The sequence below is a fragment of the Trichoplusia ni genome, chromosome 21 (assembly GCF_003590095.1).
Source record: "Trichoplusia ni isolate ovarian cell line Hi5 chromosome 21, tn1, whole genome shotgun sequence".
In the NCBI taxonomy this organism is placed as follows: Eukaryota; Metazoa; Arthropoda; class Insecta; order Lepidoptera; family Noctuidae; genus Trichoplusia; species Trichoplusia ni.
In genome coordinates, this window is record NC_039498.1 from 6,672,601 (window position 1) to 6,694,837 (window position 22,237).

Sequence of the window (22,237 nt, forward strand, 5' to 3'; positions counted from 1 at the left end):
TATGTATGATATACTTGAAGTAGTTTTCAAATCACTAATACAGAAGCTTAGTAATTATTTCTTACTCCTTTAACACTTTCATTACCACTACGATTTTCACGATGATTACTCAGATGCCGCCTACATTTTACGTTGGACTCGCTAGGCGAGTCGCCGGCATTGCAACATGAATTGCATCGACTCGCCACGCGAGTTCAGTGGCGTTGGATTAGGGTAAAAACAATGTTTTGTTATTTTTGTGGCCGTGACAGTATATGTTGCCTGTTTAACGCAATTAAAAAGTGTTTAACTAATATACGGTATAATTTAACATATAAAAATGGCAAGAAACACCGCAGATAAAAGAAAAGGTATGTTTGTTTCGTAATTTATGCTGTGGTTGTCAATCTTATAAATAGTGGTAATTGTTTAGGTTATATTTTGAATATTTAATATTGTTTTATAAACAGGTTGTTTTTAAATATAGTTTAAAAGACAGTAAAGTTTTAAAATGTTTATTGTGAAGTTTCGAAGAACGTTTATATATGTTATGATTATTCAATTTGTAATGTTTTAAGTAAAATTACATTTTGAATACGTTCGAAATTTATTAAGAACATAAGACAGCACCCGCGCTATCACCCACCCTTCACCGCTTCCTAAGTGCTTTAGCTGTGATGAAGAAACGGCGCAACAAACTCCCCAGCAACACGCTGCCACAATATAATATAAACCAATTACATACATACATACATGAATTGAATATGAAGGAAGTATTTCAGTAGTCCATTCCTTTGCCTATATAATAACACGAAATTCGAGCCCTACAAGATGTAGAACACAATCCGCCGTTGAATTATCTGAATATTGCAAGTGAATGTGACTTTTGGTAAAATGAAAATAAAAGTATCTACCATAATTATATATGTTTCATTAATAAAAGTTTGAGATTCTATGTCAGTGAACTCGCCTAGCGAGTTCAAGGCATTGCAGAATAGTTTATTTTCTTTCGATTATAAACTGGGTCTAAACACCCGGCCCACCACGTAATTCTTTAGATTAGGGTATATTTGGTCTTCAGTATTATTTTAAGCAAAAAATACACATGCATTTTGGAAAAAAACAGCAAACTCATTGAACTCGCCAGGCGAGTCTACGGCACTGGAATAAAATTTACGTGGACTCTCCGGGAGAGTCGGTGGCACTGAACGTGTTAAGGAAAGACTTTAAGATAGAAGAAATACCCAGACCATGAAAGGACAAGGATTAGTGGGTTACAAAACGTTTGGTCTATATCAGGATCGAATTCACAACATGTCACATACAATACCATCCTATACATGAATTAAAGCATCTCTATACATGTTGGAGCAACGTTTAAAAATTGGCCCAATAGGAAGATCATTTTTCCCCTCTTCAGGGTTCTCTTTCTCTTAACTCCATCGTTTATATTTATTTATAAAAAAAACAAAGGAAAAATGTTTTTTTTTATCTTTGTATGTCTGAAACAGACCTTAAAATTACAGATCTAGTGACTCTATTGGCGCTTTTCCAAACTGGAACCGGCAAGAAACTCCATGCATAACCAGGTATCCACAAATTTATAAAACTACTTTATCAGTACAAAACCGTGATGTCCAACGTAAGAGAAACTTAATAAACACTCAAGTGGGGGCACGGGCAGGTGCAATAACGGAATCCTGTTTTACGAATACAACCAACCAACGCCTGAAGATGATATTGGAATATCAACCTTAAGAGACGGTGTTAAGGGTGGTTTTATAATGGTGGAGTTGCGTGAAGCCGTGTGCGCAGGAGTGGATTACAAGGCATCGGCCGATGTTATTGTTATACATGATATTAATATAAATTAATGAATTTTTAAGTTAACATGAAATATGTGTGTTATGTAAGTCCTTTTTTCTTGTTAATGAAGTTTAATACTATAATCTGGTAAAAATAAAACATGCGGATATTTTAAATTTAGCGTATTTGCTATTTACGTTGCATAGATAGATAATAAAATAAAACCAATACTATACACATATTTTTATTTTTAAATAGAGCTTCTTGAGAATTATTTTACATAGAAATTACATTTTAGAATCGCGCATCTAAAGTTTTATTTAATTATATTCACGTAAGAATCGAAATAAAATCACCAAAACACCGGGTATGAAATTGAGTTTTACAAACATGCGCTTTAACACCTTCCCATTCTGGCAATACGAACACGGCTCAAGAACACGCATTATTGTCATAGCGACAACTCAATGAAACCTAACAGGTCCTTAACATCTGCTGTCATCAATAATATAATTATCAGAATTGTAAAACTCAATTAGCTATATACAGATGAATAATCCAAGTTTTTACATCGTTGAAATATTTTTGAACTATGATTGTTATGTGTTTTTTTGCTTGAATTCTTGTGCATGCTATGTTGTATGCAGTTGATAATTCAAAGGACTGAAACTGGAAGCCTACATCTTGAAGCAAGCAAGTTGCAAATGAGGAAGGGAGTACCATTTAGGCAGTTGCAGGTTGTATAGTTGGCCATCTCGCTTTAATAACTGAGACCTAGTGGTTTCTTAGGTTTACGCAAATGTTAGACATTGGAATGAAACTACTTTTACGGATTTTATCGCGGTCTAATTTTAGATTTTAGTTCCCGACGTTTCGAAACCTTTGCAGGTATCATGGTCACGGGCAGACTCCCCGTCCAATCCGTAAAAGTAGTTTCATTTCAATAACTGAGACTTCTCCAAGTTTCATCATCATCCTAGCCTTTTCCCAACTATGTTGGGGGTCTGCTTTCGGTCTGTCCGGATGTAGCAGCGTACCAGTGTCCTACAAAAAGGAACTGCCTATCTGACCTACTCAACTCACCTGTTACTTGGGCAACATCTCCCTTTTAAAACTGTTTGTTAGACTTTCTAGCTTGTGACCAAGAAGATGCTTCTATCAAAGATGTATGAATGATGTGATGTCGAAAAAATACTAGAGCGAGGAGATACAGCGAGAGCGAGGGCATTAATGAGCTCTCTAAAAACCACGACTTTTAAACAAAACTGCGTCAGAAGAACAGTAATACCACTTTGCATTTAACTCTACTCACTACCTATCGCAAGACATCTACCACTAGAATTATCACAATCACCCTTATTCCTTGCTTTACAAATATTACTATATACCTAAGAGCGCACGTGTCACGATAAGAGTACAGTATCAAAATATCAATAACACATTATCGTGACCGAGAGGTCCAATGCGGTACATGGAGATTGTTAATCTATTTAGTTCAATTCGTAGTCACTATCTAAGTATAGATAGTCGCTTTGGGAGTTACAGTTTTCTTGTGAATCTTGTTAGACTTCAAGAGCAAGTCGTTAATATTGACGTAGCTAGGGAAAAGACTGAAGGGCTATAATGGAAATATAGGGTAAGTTTTTTTTCAGTAGATAATGATTCATTATAAAAAAAGAAATCATTAAAATTCCATTGTGCGACGGAAACATAAGACTATAATTTCATAAAGTCACCGGAAAGTCGGAAAAAGTGCGACAGCAAATAATTGTGTCCTTTTATAGAAACAAAACAGGACTCGAAAAGAAACGCTTAAAGACGCGGATGAATCAAAATTGATTTATTCATAATTGACGACGTAGTAGCACTTTTTGAACTTTATAAAATAAATGAGGTAATAGACTGCCTTCCAAAGCCATCCCACGCTCAATGGACCTATTTGGAGCCTAAGTGCGGTTGCCCAGCACCAAGTACAAGTAGACAGCACCCCGTATCGACCTTAACCACCTCAAGCTATGGAGAAAAACTCCTCAATACAGAATAGGCAAAATGTGAAGATTTATAAACTATATTATATTGCACCAAAGAAAGTAAAGATTCCTAAAGTAAAGATGATTCTACAGAGAAAACAAGGAAAAAAAAACCACAAACATCTTTAAAAGCAACGGAAAAACAAGAAAATAACCACCTTGAACTTAGCCGACCAAATCGAATGAGGAATACATCTTAATATATTACATAACGATGAAACCTAATACTCAAGTGGACATCACTGTTGAATATAAATGCTTCGATTATAAATATGTGATGGAATAAATTGATCGACAATAGACTTGTTTTGGTACTAATAGTTCTCGATACAGTTTTGTGTATCAACATGATTCGACTACCGTGGCTAAAGATTTGGAAAATAAAATAGAGTAAGATTTTCTGCTTTCTTTTTTGTTCTAATAAACGTCTTCATTAAGGAATTTAGTCCTTGTTTCGTGGGGTTCCACAAGCATAAAAGTCACATGCACAAAGACACCCAGACCCGGGACAAGCATTTGTGAACCAACCGAAGGCTTGTCCTACGCGAGGATCGAACCCTCAATAAGTCACGTACAGTTTGGCGTCAAGAACTTTACCACTTGGCTATTCGTGCAACCATTTACCCGAGATTTTAGAAACGCTAACAATAATCTAATATGTTCTAAGTAACATGCAACTGTAGGCATCGGAAACTTTGGCACGACGAAATGTGTGTCTTTTATGAATAGATTCATAAAAGAATGGCTAGACTGATAGTACACAGAGGGATCTTTCGTAGCTAGGCAGTTGGAAGCTATAAAAATAAATAAATGAAGCTATAAAAACGGATTATTACAAAAGCCTTGACTGACAATGACAGTTGACAAACAAAATATTTTGCCTTACAGAATCCAGTGCTACCCGTAAGCTGGATCAAAACATAAAGATTCTTTAAAGTTCTTCATGACTTAACTCATGATAATGTATCCTATCTACTGAGCAAAGTAGTAGGTAGAGGTAGTTTTCGACTATCTCGACTTGACAACTACTTGCGCTAAACATTCCTAATGGAACTCATAAATCACTCGCTTATTCAAATTCTATCTCCCAGAACGATCTTCCAAAAAACCATGGTAGTGTACGATCAGAAATTCGCTACACAACGGTATCGCTATGCAAATACATCGGCCAGGTGTGTCGGGCTGCCCGCTAATTGTACCGGTCACGTGGCACGTCTTCACTTGTGGCCTTATAGATGTGGATGCTTTGTTTGGCTTTTTTTTTGCAGTTGAACAACTTTTTTGGAGGTTGGGTATGTAACTTACTACTATATAATTATGTCCTACTTCTGGGACAGGCCTCTTCCCGTGTAGGAAGGTTTGAACATTGATCACCACGCTAGCTCTCTGTGGGTTTCAAATTACAATGTTTGATATCCAAGTTTTCTCACGATGTTTTCCTTCAAGAAGAAAGGAGTATTTAGAATGAGATCGAATGATTCTGAACGCTAAAAACACTATCAAAGATCTTTTACTTACTTCTAAGATCGCAAGGTCTTCAAGAATCCTCCAAGTATCTTCTTATAGACGCAAACGCAAATCCAATAACCGAATAATTTCATGAAATGCTTATAGACCATTAGTTGTTGAAGTCTAAAGCAACTACACATCACATAACATCACGCTCTTCCTCCAACTATTGTGTCTCCTTAAAGTGTCACAATCAGCTGAATACCGTATTTTCCTGGCGATCTGACCTCGACAACCAATTTGACTGGGTAATACAGTACTTATACTTATAATATAAAAACAAAGAACTCTCGCCATTCATTACGAGCGCGTGCGCGAGCGCAGCCTGTTTTCACATGTGTGGGGAACACACACACACACACACACACAATTCACACTTTTATTAAAGTCTTAAGTTTTTGTACGTGTTACTTCTTTACGGCTTGATAAATTTCGATGAAATTTTGGTATGGGGGTGTATGGCACCAGATTAACACATAGGCTTACTCTTTATCCGACTGTGTCAGAAAAAGGTTAATGTTTTTGCAGATATAACTAAAATCTACACGGCGAAAGCCGCAGGAAAGTGCTAGTATGATATTCGCAAACGATACGATTCTAAGGTAATTGTTTAACTTTTCTTAAAAAATATTAGAATTCATAGGTATTTTATACAGGTCCTTAATGGGTTAAGACAAAAGGCCAATTAAATTTAAAGCCTATTGTTTGCCTTTATCAATTAATTGTATCTACTTTATTTAATGGTATCTCACATTTATTTATAATTGATGGAATGACAAGTATGTCATTAAAACTTGATCCGACAAAAAATATTGCTAAATTTTTTCAAGACATTTTGAAAGTACGATCTTTTCAAAATTCTTTTTAATATTTATAGACAATATTTTCCAAATTTCCATAAATAAACTCAATATTTTAAACAACATCATTCAAAACAAAACAAAAAAATAGCCATCAAACCACATTTAAACAAAGCACCACACTCACACTCACGCAGACACAACGCTCACACACATATACAAGTTGTCGCGTTACACGATGCGCACGCGCACATATCGGAGTGAATTTTTCGCGCAGGTTCTTGACCGGGGCTATTTCCGGCACGGGGAATCGAAGCGTTTTATCGCCCCCGGCGCAACTGTATCGGAATGGTGTGCAAAATGGCGACTTATAGCGGGGGTATATTATGAATATGTTATGATTCTTTAGAGGGGAAGTAGGGAATATTTTTTCTAGTTTTTCTTACGTTAAGATTATTCAAGTTTTAAAAATATTCAAATATTTTTTGTATGTCTTACAGACAAAACATAGTGCACCTTTAATATACTTTAGGAACTTAGTTTTCTTTGTTTTACAAATAATACATTATTTGATTTGTAGCAGGTAAGGATACAATCGGTATTTTATACAGTTGGAATTTGATGTAGTCTGTTTGCATTATTCGATATTTTTTTAATTAATTCACTCTGCTATCGATTAAGTACCCCGGTCCCCAGGTACAATAATACTATGAGACTTCTGCTTTCTTCAAGCATTCATATTACAAAACGCTCTCGCTCCCGCTGCCGCTTATAACTTGCACCAAACGACCGGATATGTTAAGTACAGCAGCATTTAAGTCACAGGACATCTGTTCTAGTCTATCGCCAATCAATAAACAAGAGACGAAACGACTAAAATTAAGGCACATTTAGATGAGGCGAGAAATATCGTGGGTTTGCAATACATTGCGGGGCCAAGCAGCTTAGGTGTTTAAAGTGATGTAATATTGCTTGCAATGTATCGTGACTAGCAGGATAATCTTCGCTTTCTAAATGAGTCTTTGTCTTGCGAAGGATACATAGGAATATTTTTGGTTCTGTTTTTTTTCGTGTCTTAATCGATTAAACTCCAAGGACAGATACTAATAGGTTCGATTTTAGCGTTTTTCAGGATGAAAATATTACGTTTCAGATGTGTCAGTTGTTATACGCTTGTCTAAGAAAAAAAAAATTCGCTGTGTGTCACTTTAGTGCCAGTGTTTGCCTTGGTACTAGCAATAACTGTTACCCATATGGTCGGGAAGAATGTCACTAAGTTTTTTGTTTAAATTATTTTACTTACCATAATAAACATGAAAAAATATATCAAAAGAGTATACCTACTCTTAAATTCTCATCAACCTTTTTTTACAAAAAATCGCTTCAGCTCCCCGCTACTGCCTATAACTTACGAACCACCGGATGTGCTTACAGTAAGACGTCTGCAGCACCCCTTTTGTAGGCGGCGTAATGATACGGTACCTTATAATATGATGGTCGACTTACCTGTAAAGGAAAATAGGTTCAAGTTAGCGAAAAAGCAAAAACGAAATTCTGATTATTAATACGGTAATTACATAATTTGATGTAATATTTTTTAAACACACTTATTAAGACAAATAAATGGGCCAAACAAGCTGTGATTGTGTTTTGTTTCGGAGCCCGAAATGAATATTTTCAGCACATTACCGTTCATGAAAATAAACTCAATTTTCAAATAATACCTAAAGGGTAAAAAAAGAACTCTATTAATGAGCCTGCACAGTCTCCCTGTGCGTCTGTCAAAATGTATCTTATGAACTGTGATAGTAAGACGGTGGATTTTTTAACAGGTCAAGTATTTCCGTTACCATTATGGTCACAAATCCAAAAAAGAAAATACGACCTAAAGCTAAGCAACGGTTGGTACGAACGTAAATTTGATGGCAATTTGTTTTTGGGTAAAATAAATTTTCTTTATCATTCTTGTACAGAACCCTCAGTATCGCAAGTCCAGCTCACACTTGACCGGGTTTTATATATTTTCGTAAAGAATTTTAATGGCCCGGTTCAGACATCGCGTGTGGCTAAGAGTCCTAATTGTATGATTGCTGTACCGATCGAATTTCTTTCGCCATGATATAAGATCAAAAACGCTTTCTAAAGATTCTGATTTTAAAGAAAAATATTATTCCGTTGAACAATTACTGCGTATGTTCCGATTTGCGCATGGCGTGTAGGTATTAGGTAAACGAATGAGAGGGATTTCTTAAATTTACTTTTTTTACTACCTTTTGCTCGCGGCTTAGGTAGATGCATAAACGTTCTCATGCATTGACTGCAAAAAATAACCGAATTTTTATTTGTCAGCCTGTCTCACATGCAAGTAATTGTCAACTCTGTGGGCCAGGGTCTACAATGAGACTAACGAAAACCACCGAAACACTTAAGCTCGATATGTCCAAGGGTAAACGATTTATTTTCTAAACAACCTATTTGCTATTAAATAATTAAACTACGAAACTAAGAACTTAACCATCTCATTACTGGTTGAGTAAGCGAGAGATAAATGGAATAAGAATAAACCATGATATAAGAATGAACAAACTACAAAATCAAAAATTTTGAGATACCCAGACAATATCCTCCAATATTCAAAAGACTCCATCATTCGATAATCGAAAAATTTAAATTCGGAAACGGAACGAGAGCGGCGCGGGCGCATTTGATTTTTTTCTCTCAACCAATCCTAGGGCGCTTTGTTAATATACCCATCTCTTTCTAACTTACAGGTTCGTGTATCTCCGTCTCATGTCGGGGGTGGGTTAAGACTTATAGAGGGTGTTGAACGCCAGATGTTTCGAAGATTCGTTTTTTTTTCATTAATAGAGTTCTTTTTTTACCCTTTAGGTATTATTTGAAAATTGAGTTTATTTTCATGAACGGTAATGTGCTGAAAATATTCATTTCGGGCTCCGAAACAAAACACAATCACAGCTTGTTTGGCCCATTTATTTGTCTTAATAAGTGTGTTTAAAAAATATTACATCAAATTATGTAATTACCGTATTAATAATCAGAATTTCGTTTTTGCTTTTTCGCTAACTTGAACCTATTTTCCTTTACAGGTAAGTCGACCATCATATTATAAGGTACCGTATCATTACGCCGCCTACAAAAGGGGTGCTGCAGACGTCTTACTGTAAGCACATCCGGTGGTTCGTAAGTTATAGGCAGTAGCGGGGAGCTGAAGCGATTTTTTGTAAAAAAAGGTTGATGAGAATTTAAGAGTAGGTATACTCTTTTGATATATTTTTTCATGTTTATTATGGTAAGTAAAATAATTTAAACAAAAAACTTATGTTGTGGTGAGGTGGCGACGCGACCTAACTTTATATTGTCTTTTACACTTGATAAATGTTTTTCTATTACCAATGAATTCATTTTTTTTTTCAAATAGTTTTTTTTACAAGCGACTCCCGCACTAAGGAATCCTTGTGTCGCGGTTTTCACAAACATACAAATCACATGCACAAGACATCCAGACTCCGAGCAAGCATTTGTGGATCACACAAATGCTTATCCTACGCGGGGATCGCACCCGGGACACGGCGCGCGCATTGGGTTTGTCTTGGTGACCTCAACCATTCGGCTATCTAATACAAAAATAATAAAAAATAATCTTTTGTCTTATCACTTGCTTATTTCAATAGACTTATAAATGGATAAGGAACTCATCTGTGACTAATATTTTTAACAGATAGAAATATCGTCATGACGAGAAATAAACTATTATATTGTTATACAAGTATTCATAATCCACACTAAAAAAAAAGACTAGATCATATAACGTTTTTGTTTTTGTTATACCCGGCAAGAGCCACAATGCTCCAAAACTATTGTATATCCTTATATGCCTACCATACCATTTAACTAACATCCCATAAACTCCATTGTGGAATGCAATAAACAAACATATTGAGTAATATAAGTTACGTCATCATTATCATCCCCCTGCCCTTATCCCAATTATTTTTATTTGTGGTCGGCGCAACATGTCTTCTTCCATAACTTTCTATCAGACGTCATCTCACAAGAAACACTAAACTAAACATAATATCTTTTACCCACGCAGATGAAATCGCGGGCAACAGCTAGTGCAAGATAATAATGACTTATAATAACTTGAAACCCAATACCCACATATAACTTCCTAGGTAGCAACAATGCACCCAGCGCAGCAGACGGGTCACGACCCCAGACTTGCCACGTTCAGGTTGCAGACTACCCCCCCCCCAACCCCACTTCCTACCGGATTCTTAACAAGACGGCCCGTAATTACTGTTTAATAGCACGTTAAATACTCGTCTGAGGAATACTTCATTCAAATACATTTACGATAGTTTGCGACCTGTTACTACTCAGGGAATATTTTCTAAACGCATTCAATCTTATCCTAAAACAATTTTCAAAATTCGCAAATTGATTGATGATTCCATAGCCAGGTAATATTCGATACCGAATAAGATCTCTTATGTTATACATCTACAACTTGCTTTCTATCAAACTTAGATTATATTGGATTAGAATATTCTTTATTATTGTACACCATGGAATTACAGCAGTGATTCTTAAACATACAGTGTTAGGGCAAAATGGCGGTCTTAACGCTAATAGCAATATCTTCCAGTCAACCTACCAACCAATTTAAATCACTTTCCAGCAATTGGATCCTAATGGAAACGCGACGGACTCGGAACAGGACTCCCAGAAACCTTCTCCATCCAAAGAAATTGAACAAGACGGTATATGGTCTATAACACTTGAACAATTCCTAGCGACAATGCTAGCTCAACCTCCCTCGAAGAGTTTTTCAACGAGAAGATATCAATACTACCTCAGTTAGAAGCGCTAAGACAGAGGGACAGGCTGCAGTCAGTTTCATAGCTGATGGAGATAGCCGGGCTGCTTGGTATAAGTATGTAAGCCCTGCTTTTCAAGGTACGGTCTTATTGTGTTATAGTAAGGTTCTAAATTGATTGACGCAATTTAAAAGGGTCTGTTCATAGATGTTGCTTGTAATTAAGAAGCGTTTAATAACCAATCAAACTCGTTTAAAGAGAATTACACTGTACTAACATCATTTCAAGTTTTGATTGAATTGGATTACTAACTATATTATGATAATAATTATTAAATTATGGTTTTCTCACGGGTATTTGCCGGTATCAATCATGAGCTGACACTTCGGCGGGGTCGCGATTCAACTCGGAAGCCCGCCGCATGAGTCAACTGTCATTAAATAAATAATTAGAGGAACTAACTAAATTACACCAACATTTATGTATTCGAGCTAATCTCAGCCGCTACTTCATTTTAAGACGTTTTGAAACAGTGAACTTAATTCTGATGACGGTTAAGTATTCGTCTAAAAATATTTGGTATCTATACATGGCTAATGTTCTTAATAATCTTGTGCAATGTCTGCTTTCAAAATTATGTTGTATTTTTTTATTGACCTGTTATGTAATTATTTAAAAATTCTCATTGTCGAACTATCTATTATATACACAAAATGTATTTAGGAAGTTTCAATGAATTGGTAGCTGTAAGGACTCAAGGCACGCGTCGATTTTGTTGGCACTGAAACCCAAAATGTTTTTAACAAAAATAATTCGAGTTTGGATTTGCCATTTCCAAACAACCGCTTCGTATCATCATCATTCGTGTGCATATATTTAAGTGTAGTGAACGAAATTATGACCTAAAAATTTCTGTTACTTTTATATATTTTTTAAGTATTGTAAATTAAGTTATAACAAGTCTAGAAAACACCAAATGTTAAAAGAGACTTAGCCATGATTTTAGACCTTTTTTAGGGTATAAAAAGGGTGCATTACTTCCAAAGACCAATGTAGCGATGGCATATATATTGTCCCTTAAAACATTTAGTTTTGATGTACATATAATTAAAATGTTCAAGAATCTTACATTCCAATGTTAACATTCTGTTTTGATTATCCAGTAAAGGCTTTTCTATAACCTATAACGTCAAAGAGATGTTTCTATAAAGAAATATCTATTCAAGGATTTAAATGAATAAAGGGTGTGTCAAAACAAAAGCTTAATATATTACTAGAAAAAAATGGTGTATTTTGTAGCGTTACTGGAGATATAAGAGCGTAAAAGAAATCAAGAGATTTTTGTCAAAACGATTAAGACCTGCACTTAACCAAGTAATCAACTTAAAGAGCAAATAAACTTGCGTTACGGCCACATATATTAATCAAAAATTTAATTAAAAACAACTTCATATAAGAAAAATCGGTAATCAACGATACTTCTCCTTTTCGTTTTGTCATATTGAGTATATCATGGTCTAACCATATACGTCGCAACGCAAGTATCTGATACCCAAAGACCTTGGCCTGCGTTTCCATCAGAGAGGTGCAATGGAAATGTCTCGTGCGAGGATGTCTGCTAAACCGTTTCTACCGAAGCTATTCTATCCAGGGCGAGTTACATGCAGCGATTTTGTTGGTGCTTTTCAAACACGTAACTCGTTAAGTACCAAATTTGCTTGATCAAACCAAATAGCAAACAAATTTGTTAATTTTCTAGTAGATTGGCGCATTTTTGGTATTGACACCGTGTGTCAAGACATAAGAAGACGATGGAGTCGAGAATGGTTTAAATATACTATTAAACTACGATAAACAATTATGTAATGCAAAGATTTTCGTCATACTCGACAAACACGTAGTTGTTTGACAAACAATTTGACTGTCTCCAGGGCACTTTACACATCTTTAGTGGAAACCCAGCTTAAGACTCCAAGCAGAAGTCTTATAAAATTGAGTATCGTTAATGGGAACTTGTCGTTGGACCCCAAGTTCGGCGGGTATTCGGATGCGTCGCCTCGCGTATTGAAAGACCTAATTTCGGTAAACATAGCCATATTATTTGTTAGTTAGTCTGTAATTATCGTAAACAATATAATTACCCTTCGTACCTACTCCACTGTTTATATAAACAGAGATATTCTAATATATTACTAACACTAGATTTAGTACAAAATGGCATTTTCTGTATAATATCATATGTATAGGACTAATCTTATTACTATTCCTTTAGATATGTATCCGCTTCCAATAAGTTATTTTTCATAAGCTTGTAAAGCAAAAATAAATATTCATACAGGGTGTTTTTGTTACTGTTTGCGAGGCGAAAAATATGATTTCAATATAAATTTTAAAACATGTGCTATAGGAAATTTAAACAAATATCTCGAATCAATGCTGTTTAATTTTTATAGCACATGTTTTAAAATTTAAAGGACATATTTTTCGCTGATTCAGTCGTACCATACACAGACTCACCCTGTATCTTTTAATTATATGAACTTCTCTAGTATATAACATATGTATATAACAGTGCCTATTATGGATTTAGTTAAGACCTCAGTTATCTTGTATAGCCTCCTTATGGTGCTTGAGATGTAGTGCTTGTATAAAACAGATAAAAGCAATAATAATATATTTTGCAACAAATTAGGCCATAATAAGTATAGTTTAAAAAAAATGGCAATAGTTTTGCCTTAAGTATATGTACAAAAATATATACCAAAAATAATGTCACTGTTTTAACGTATGTGTAAAATCATATTTTTATAAAACCACGCGTCATCGTTCGGCTGTTTTACCTAACTAAGAGGGCTATCACACATATTACCTTTTTTAAATAGCGCCTTTATTGACACGTGGCAAATATGCTTTTTTTATAAATAAATACGTTATAAAATAGACTTTACTATATGGCTTAATAAACAATGTAAGCAGATTATAAAATATACACGTATATTATTCTTGTATAAGTATAGACGAATAAGAACCTTATGTGCTTATAGACAAAGTGTAAAATGGTCATATTTATTTTTGTACGCCACAGTATCCCAAAACCATATACAAACGAATACTAGATACATTCATATAGGCTTTTAGGTACATTCGATTGCAAAAGGGAGAAGACCGTCCCTAGGATGTTTTCATTCTTAGTTTAGATTTAAAGCAGAAATATAGCTTCTCGCTTCTGTAAGAGATTGTACGGCTTTTGACAATACATAAATGTTAAACGAACTCAATTGTTACGCATAGAGGTTTAATATAAAATGCCTTTACTTTGTATAGTGAACATTGACATTAATTAGCGGTCCAATGTATAAATACTAGGTATTGTAGGTAACCTAGTAAGCCGCTATATCATGAAAAAACATAGTTATGAATGCATATTTCTGGAACTGGTATAGCTTCTTCATGAACTAAGGAAACCAGATTCTTGGTTGACGTGTAGGATAGTCATTATTTTGGTTGTCTTGTAGCCGATATCTTGGTTGCCTATATAGTCAGTGTATGAAGAAGCTAAACTTTTTTGCATCCGTTTTTATTCTCTTATTGTATTATGTATTGTCTCAATACTTATCCCACATTTCTTCGCAGAATGCAATGTCAATACTACGTAAGATCACGAAATGTATATGTAATTTCTTTTTGTGTATATCTATCTTGCGTACAATATACTTTTTTACTATTCTCGTCTTCATGAACTATAGTGTAACTACTATCAAGCACAAACTTATATTTTTTCATGTCTTTTTATTTGTTAAGATTAACCATGTCCATATAAGTAGCTATATCTGAATATTATACAAGTTTAATTGAATATACTTGTTTGACGTTCATGTGTTATTTTATTTATTATTCCTGCCTACTAAACTTGGACAAACGATTAAACTCATTGTTTAAGTGACTATTTTTGCGTTGTTTTTGGCTATATTGTGTTGTTATTTTAAGTTATTCATGAATGTCAACTATTGGTTTGGCGTGGTGACCTCAACCATAGACATACCATCAATAGTAAATAGTATGACCCCAGTATTGATATATTAGGTGACCTGTTAGGTATTTTAATATAAAACATCTATAAGTATTCAAGATTACTACTTAGTAAAATTATAAAGCAAATTCAATTCTTTATTTTCGAAGTATGGATTTAAAGATGTTACAAAATGTAGCCTCATATACTTTTATTTCTCGAGAAATATTAATATAAATAAATAAATAAATAAGCTGAATAGGTTGAAACAAAACATTGTACTGCAAAATTTTATTTGGTATTAAATCGCAATGTCCAAGCATGCTGGGAAACAACAGTAGCTTTGTCTGGCAGTTGTATCTGAACTTGTCCGTTAGTTATGTTCCACTGAAAAAAAAAACAATGTTTAAGTTACGGATGGTTTTACGATTATTGGCAAGATATCGATATTGATAAGAATAGCATCTTTATATGTATATAATTGCTTTTTAGATTTAGGATCCAAATTAGTCTTCTATTTGTACTTTTTAAGGTCAAAACAAAATGAACAGCACCCCGATTCGCCACATTCTCTTGTTGCGGGGAAGAAATGGTAGCTAACTCTCTAGCATCACACTGGTTAGTAAGTTTTTAGTTGTTTTTCAAGTATATGTATATAAAAGAATCGAATTTGGACCTTAGACATTATACATGAACTTTTGACAAGCTTGTAAAAACAACGATAAATGTCTTAGGTATTAATTAATCAAATAAACAGACTAGAGAATAAATAAGATAAGAAACTTCAACATCACCAGATAAAGACAATCAAAGTGTTAATGACACCTTAACCTAATACTTACGTTTAAGTACTGTCCTTCATTTCCCAACATCTCGACTTTATAAGTGCCACTGTGTAAGTATGCAGTAACGTCTGCAAGGTTTAGAACGCTGTTCTGTGGCCACTTGAGCATAACAGCATAGATTGCCGTTACTCTATCAGCTTTTGAGGGCACTGCGGTAGGGTGAGAAGCATTGTAGTCGGTCTTCGTACAAGTGTACCATACTTTAGGATTGATAGTGTCGTTTTGGGAGTGCCATGGTGAGCTGCCGTATATCGCTTCGCCGTTGATTGAGAGCCACTCGCCTAGCGCTAAGAGGCGTTCTTGGAATACAGGGATTATTGTACCTTCTTTGTAGGGCCTATGTTAATAAGGACGTTACCTAGAAATTGAAATAATTATAACATGGATGCGAAAGGTCTAAAATTTGATTTCAAATATGTACTTAAATTTATTCAAGGTGTATAGGTAGGGAGGTTTAGTGTATTTCAGCGGAGTAGTAATGAATCAGTGACATTCCCATACTTTACAAGTAGTAATCTTTAAAATAATTGCTTACCTCCACAGCTGACTGTTGATACAACTTGATTCAAAATTTGATTTATAGTAAATACTTCATTAATGGACATTTGCCTTCTGTAACCCCATGATTTTGAGTCAACTGTAAATGCATTTTCCCATTTGTGTTTGAGCAGTTTACCTAAAATTAATAATTAAAATAATTAATTGTCATTCTTACTTATATTATAATTTTAAGGAGCTAAATCTGATTTTTATGAACGATATCAACATTTAATTGATATCATGACACAAACCTGGATTGTACCTATCTTGGTAGTTGTAGAAGTCCCCGTGCTTGCCTGGGATGTCAATGCCCCATCTATCATTGACTACTATCTCATCCTTCACTGGACTATCATTATATAACCAAGCTAGCAAGTCTGTTGACCTCCAATAATCATCATGAGCTTCCCAGTCACCATCAGACCAAAGCACTGACGGTTTATACTTATTTATTAGCTGTCTTATATCTGGCCATAGCTTTGTCTCTGTATAAGTCCGAGTAGCGAACTTGGATCTTTTGTCTTCTAATAAATTGGGTTGAACCACTCAAATAATGAATGGTAGACACCAAACTTCAAATTTTGGCTTCGCACTGCGTCTGCAAGCTCTCCAACTAAATCTCTCCCAGGACCGACATCTACTGCATTCCAGCTGAATGAGCGGTTTGATGGGAATAAAGTGAAGCCTTCATGATGTTTACTTGTTAGGACAACATATCTGAAAATAGATTCATCCTTCTTTAATATTTTCTTATGAAATAATATTTGTGGTTATTCAATTCCTTTAATAAAAATAAAAAGTTTGCATACTTAGCTCCAGATTTAGCAAATAGCTGAGCCCAAGCTGTGGGATCAAAGAATTCAGCTGTAAACATAGGAGCAAACTCCTGATACGTGAAGCCAGGCGGGTAGTTGTTTTTCATGAAATCTATGTACTTTTGTTATTCTTACTCGCTAGAAAAAAATACATATTAAAAACAATATTTAAAAAAAAAATACCGTTGCAAGGCAGCTGCAATATTACAAAAAATATACAGGTACCTTTCCAGTTTATCCAGAACCATTCAGAGCCGAAACTAGGTACGGAGAAAACGCCCCAATGTATGAATATGCCTATTTTGGCTTTATCGTACCATTCGGGCAACGGCCTAGTATCCAGATCGCTCCAAATCGGCTTATACCGCTTATTTTGACGAACTTCATTTTCAAAATTATTAACAACCGTATTTGCTCTTATACTAGCATTTGCTAAGCAAATAAACACCGAGAGTATTAGTAATTTCAACATTCTGTAAATAAACAATTATTGATAAACGTAAATATTAGATACCGGCTGTCAAATCAAACTTATTTTCTAATTTTGACCCGCTTGGATGACCCCTGACCTGACACTGACAGAGGCACAGATACGATTGTTGAATCAATGTATCAAACTTCATAGTTTGTTTGTTTCACGGGTTTCACCGTTTGCACTAAGTATACCTAAGGTAACAGACAATAGTTTTTAATTATTAAATAATATCAGAATTTAAAAAGGCTCTGCAATAAATTTGTAATTATAATATAAGTTATTACCAGTCATAACAAAGTGATCAACGCGTCATAATTTCGTATACTTGTAGCCATGGTTTGGATGATAACAAATAAAAAAGGTAGGTAAATCATTTCGAGGAAAGCGAACTTTGAACAACTGGATATATATAATTAATTTCGTAGAACGAAAATATTGAAAGACACCTTCATCATTAAAATAAATCGACGTTAAATAATAACAGCATTTACCTACAGCTTGATATTTTGAACTGATTACCCAAAATGATTTTGGACCGACGTAAAATATGCAAATAAAAAATACAGACCTTTAATAATGCTGGAACTCAATACATTTTCTTTGTTCTCCCACTTAATCGTTATTTTTAATTTAAAGTGATCTCGTATAATAGGTACTAGCGTTCCTGGCCGATGAACAACGGGTACTGAATAATAAGTAAACTGAGTGTTTTTATGAACACGATCCACGAACAATAGAGTATGGAACTTTGTTATCAAATAGGTCGCAATTTACCTAGTGATTTGTTTAGTAAATTGCGCTATAGCTAATAGTAGGTTACCCTATAAAACAAACGCAAGGGGAAAATACATGGTCGTTGCAATTAATCGACCTCTAAAAATATATTCACTATTTTTATTGTTATAGTGACAACAGAAATACAACCTCTTAACCGTAAAAATTTCAACTACCTAGCTATCACGATGAGATATAAGCCTATTCCGCCTGTGTTTTTCACAAACATTAAAGACTTGCAACGCACCCAGGCTCAGAACAAGCATTCATGGAACGCACAAGTGTTTGTCGTAAGGATCGAAACTGCGACACGTAGCGTGGGTTTAGCGTGATGACCTCAACCACTAGGCTAAAGGATCCGTGCAGTGCTGTTACCCTTTACCAGTATCTACCTATTTACAGCTTTTCTATATTTCTGCTTAGGCATGTTTTTTAATTAAAATTAGACCTTGCTAGGATTCATTTGGTGAATGATTTAAATACAGTGAGACTATTGTTACCTTTTCCGTAGTAATAAAGCCATAATGTTTATTCGTTTGACACGACACGAATTGACTTGATCGATGTTTTTAACAACGAAAAAGGTTGTAATGTAAGATACACATAATATGGTTGGTAGCCGTAGGACGTATAACTCGTTATGTTTTATTAATTATACTGGCATGGAACATTTGTAAAGCAGGGATTTAGAGGCTAATAAAATTGTAAAGCAATACCTAAATACATTTTGGTTCATATTTACAACCACATGGTTTAGCTGATCACTTAGTTATCAACGTCCTTTTTGCATAATATTATTACCATGAGTAATTACCGTAATTGGGAAAAGGCTAGGCCAATCATGAGTACTTACCGTAATTAACTAGCACGTGAAAAATAGCAAGTAAATAGATTTAAAACTGTATTTTACGCACATTTTATTTTTAATTATTTACACTTACAAACAAACATCGCATGAGATCGAAGATTCTATTCTCTATAATACTCTAATATGAAAATAAAACTGATTCTAAGATACTTTACATAATACATGTAAATACATACAGAATACATCAAAAAATTGTTGGTATATCAAGTTAATTCACATGATCATCAGTCTAATAATCTTTGTTAAATTAACAGTTGTCTTCTCGAAAATCGGCTTAATAATTACACCCATACCTACCTAGTAATTGAAACTTTTTGATGGCAGATCAACATAAGTTCTATTTAGCTACAAAACGGACATTTCGCAAGTCAGCCATTTCAGGTCATGAGTGCTGATTATTTGTCACTTGTAAGTTGTGTTTATAACCAATTATATTTGCCATGATTGCAGAACTTTATTTTTTTTGGTTATGGACATACAAGAGACTATTGGTTCATTCTTACACCTACAAAAATTGTAAAACATTCTAACTTAGATACTATATTTAGCTTTTACATATTATTGTAATGAAAAGTAGATGACTAGATCCTTAAATACTAAAAGTATTCTAATAAATAATACTTGACTTATTGACTTATGGCAGTAATCTTAAAGCCAATGATAAATTTCCTTTCTTTATACTACAAATGTTTGAGAATTCCACAGTCCATTGACCCCATAAAAAGTGTCCAGCATGCCATGGGGTTAGACTACATAATAGACTTCTGAGGCACATATGGTCTTTTCTGGCAGTCAGGTCACCAATATTACATTTAATACACTAAATTTTCACACTCTGTCCATTTATCATGATAGTTACATTTAACAGTTTTTAAGTCTTTGCAAAAAATTCATAAAAAATCTCAAAAGCAGTTTTTATAATGTCCATGTGTGTCTATTATGGATTTGCAATGGTATAGCTTTTGTTTTTCTCCACTTCCTGATTGGGAAGTGGATGACACTGTTATTGTGCATCCACTTTAAAATTTGTGTAATGGCATGAACCATTAATCATAATTTCATTAATTTCTGGTGGTGGTGGAGTGCGTGGCTCCGACAAATGCTCTATAGTGACTTCAGTAGTAGCCAGTGCTGGTGTTGCATATATCTTGCCATCATGTATAGTAGCATTTTGTGGCTGGCTTGTACTTGTAAACACAGTGCACACACCTTGCTCCATTTTTGTTTCCCGTATCATACTCATTTTAACATCAAATATAGCATCTTGTATTTTCTTCTTAGCGACAAGCAGATTTTTTTCGCCCTTCAATGATCGTAACTCATTTGCGATGTATTCTCCAAATACAGCGAACTCATCTCTTGGTCGCAATAAAGGATATACATTTCCAGGTTTGATGGGTGTAGATTCCATTCTGGGAATTTTGTGAGGTGGTGAGTGGCTGCTTACTCTGCAATTACTTGTAGAATTGTCTGATTGTGATGACAATCCATCTCCCTCTTGACTGTCCTCCTGAAATTACAATATTAAAATATTAATTGTAGTAGGTATATGAACATTTATTTATTGTAGGGCTAAAAAGGAAAGATTAAAAATGATTTAAAGTCTAAGTCTACAGATGACAATACTTCCAATATTATTGCTTTATTAAATAAAAAAAAAATTATGTAGACTTATTGGTATGCAGTTCAGTTTACAATTTACTAACCATGTGCAATACTTTGTAAGGTTTGCTGGACTCTTTCAAGAAGTGCAAATACTCGAAGGCGTACCAATTGCTAACATATCTATCGTTTGGTTCCTCAGCATAGGCCCTGGCTTCCCGAGCTGATTCTCTGTTATACTGTGTACGAAGATGCTGTATCTTCTTTGTAGCGTCTGGTATAGAAATACCCAAAATATTCGATATCAAACGTAATTCTTCACGCCCGCTTTTGTTTGTCTCTCCTTGTTTCACACAAAGAAGGATTCCATAAACTAGCATTCACTTGTAACAACTCGATCAACTTCAATGTTCTCTCTTTCGACCACTCCATCGCCCGATTTGTATAACGTCGTAAGAATTAAAATAAATTTACTTAGGTTTTTGCAACAAATCGTTCGATTATTTGCTAAACTGAATACCAAAGTCGGTTCTTCAGTCGGAGGAATAAGAGGGGACAGTCTACTGACAAACAAAAGTGACAAATAGAAACGTCAATGCGTTTTGTATACGCCAAGCAAATCGTATGTCTGTACCTTATATTTTCAGATACATTGCATGTTAAGCTTTATAAATTTCTTTTACCCTTCCGGCTTTTTTGATTTGCTAATTATTTGCCTTTGCATTGTTATTATCAAACAATTCAAACATTCAACGCAAGAACCAGTGGGCTGCCAGTATCAAAAACGATTCGTACTGAGTTTAAATTATTGAGTATGTATTGAGTAATCTTTTCTTTAACGTCTACCCTTTACTAATGCTAGTTAAAATAAGTGTATAATGTAAATAAATAATACTATGAAAATTATAATTCATGTTATTTTGTAGTTGTTATTCTACTCAATGACGGCTTTTAAAGCTCGCGAATATTAAATTTTTTGTCAAATGCGGGAATCGAAATCAACAACATAAAGATAGCAATCTTCGGGTACTTTATATGTTGACCTATGTATCGTGGCTAAGCTATAACTGTATAAGTAAATCGATCACAGGTTAAGCTACGTTTGATGCGGTTGGTCCGTAGATGGGTGATTAACTTGGTCATGGAGTTCCTTCGTGTTTCAGAAGGCACGTTAAATTATGGGTCACGGCTGTTATCATACACCTTTTATAGTCGTTACAGGTAGTCAGAAGCATGAAAGTCTGACAGCCAGTCTAAACATGGGGTATCGTGTTGCCAGGTTACTAGGTTTCAGGGTTGAGGAAGTTAGATAGGTAGTCGCTCCTTCAAAACACTGGTACTTAG

The 22,237-nt window shown here is 34.7% G+C and overlaps 2 protein-coding genes across 3 annotated transcripts in view; both read right to left on the reverse strand.

Annotated features, from left to right (window-relative positions):
• The window catches only part of LOC113504282 (protein daughterless), a 187,792-nt gene that overhangs the window by 54,002 nt on the left and 111,553 nt on the right, over positions 1–22,237 (reverse strand). The gene's annotated exons all lie outside the window — the stretch shown is intronic.
• LOC113504287 (alpha-L-fucosidase-like) lies at positions 15,251–18,334 on the reverse strand. Its single transcript, XM_026886527.1, is given in 9 exon segments — positions 15,251–15,361; positions 15,817–16,151; positions 16,154–16,177; positions 16,355–16,495; positions 16,611–16,886; positions 16,889–17,076; positions 17,169–17,304; positions 17,394–17,647; positions 18,218–18,334. Coding segments are annotated over 8 exon segments (1,449 nt in total). The 5' UTR covers position 17,647; positions 18,218–18,334; the 3' UTR covers positions 15,251–15,265.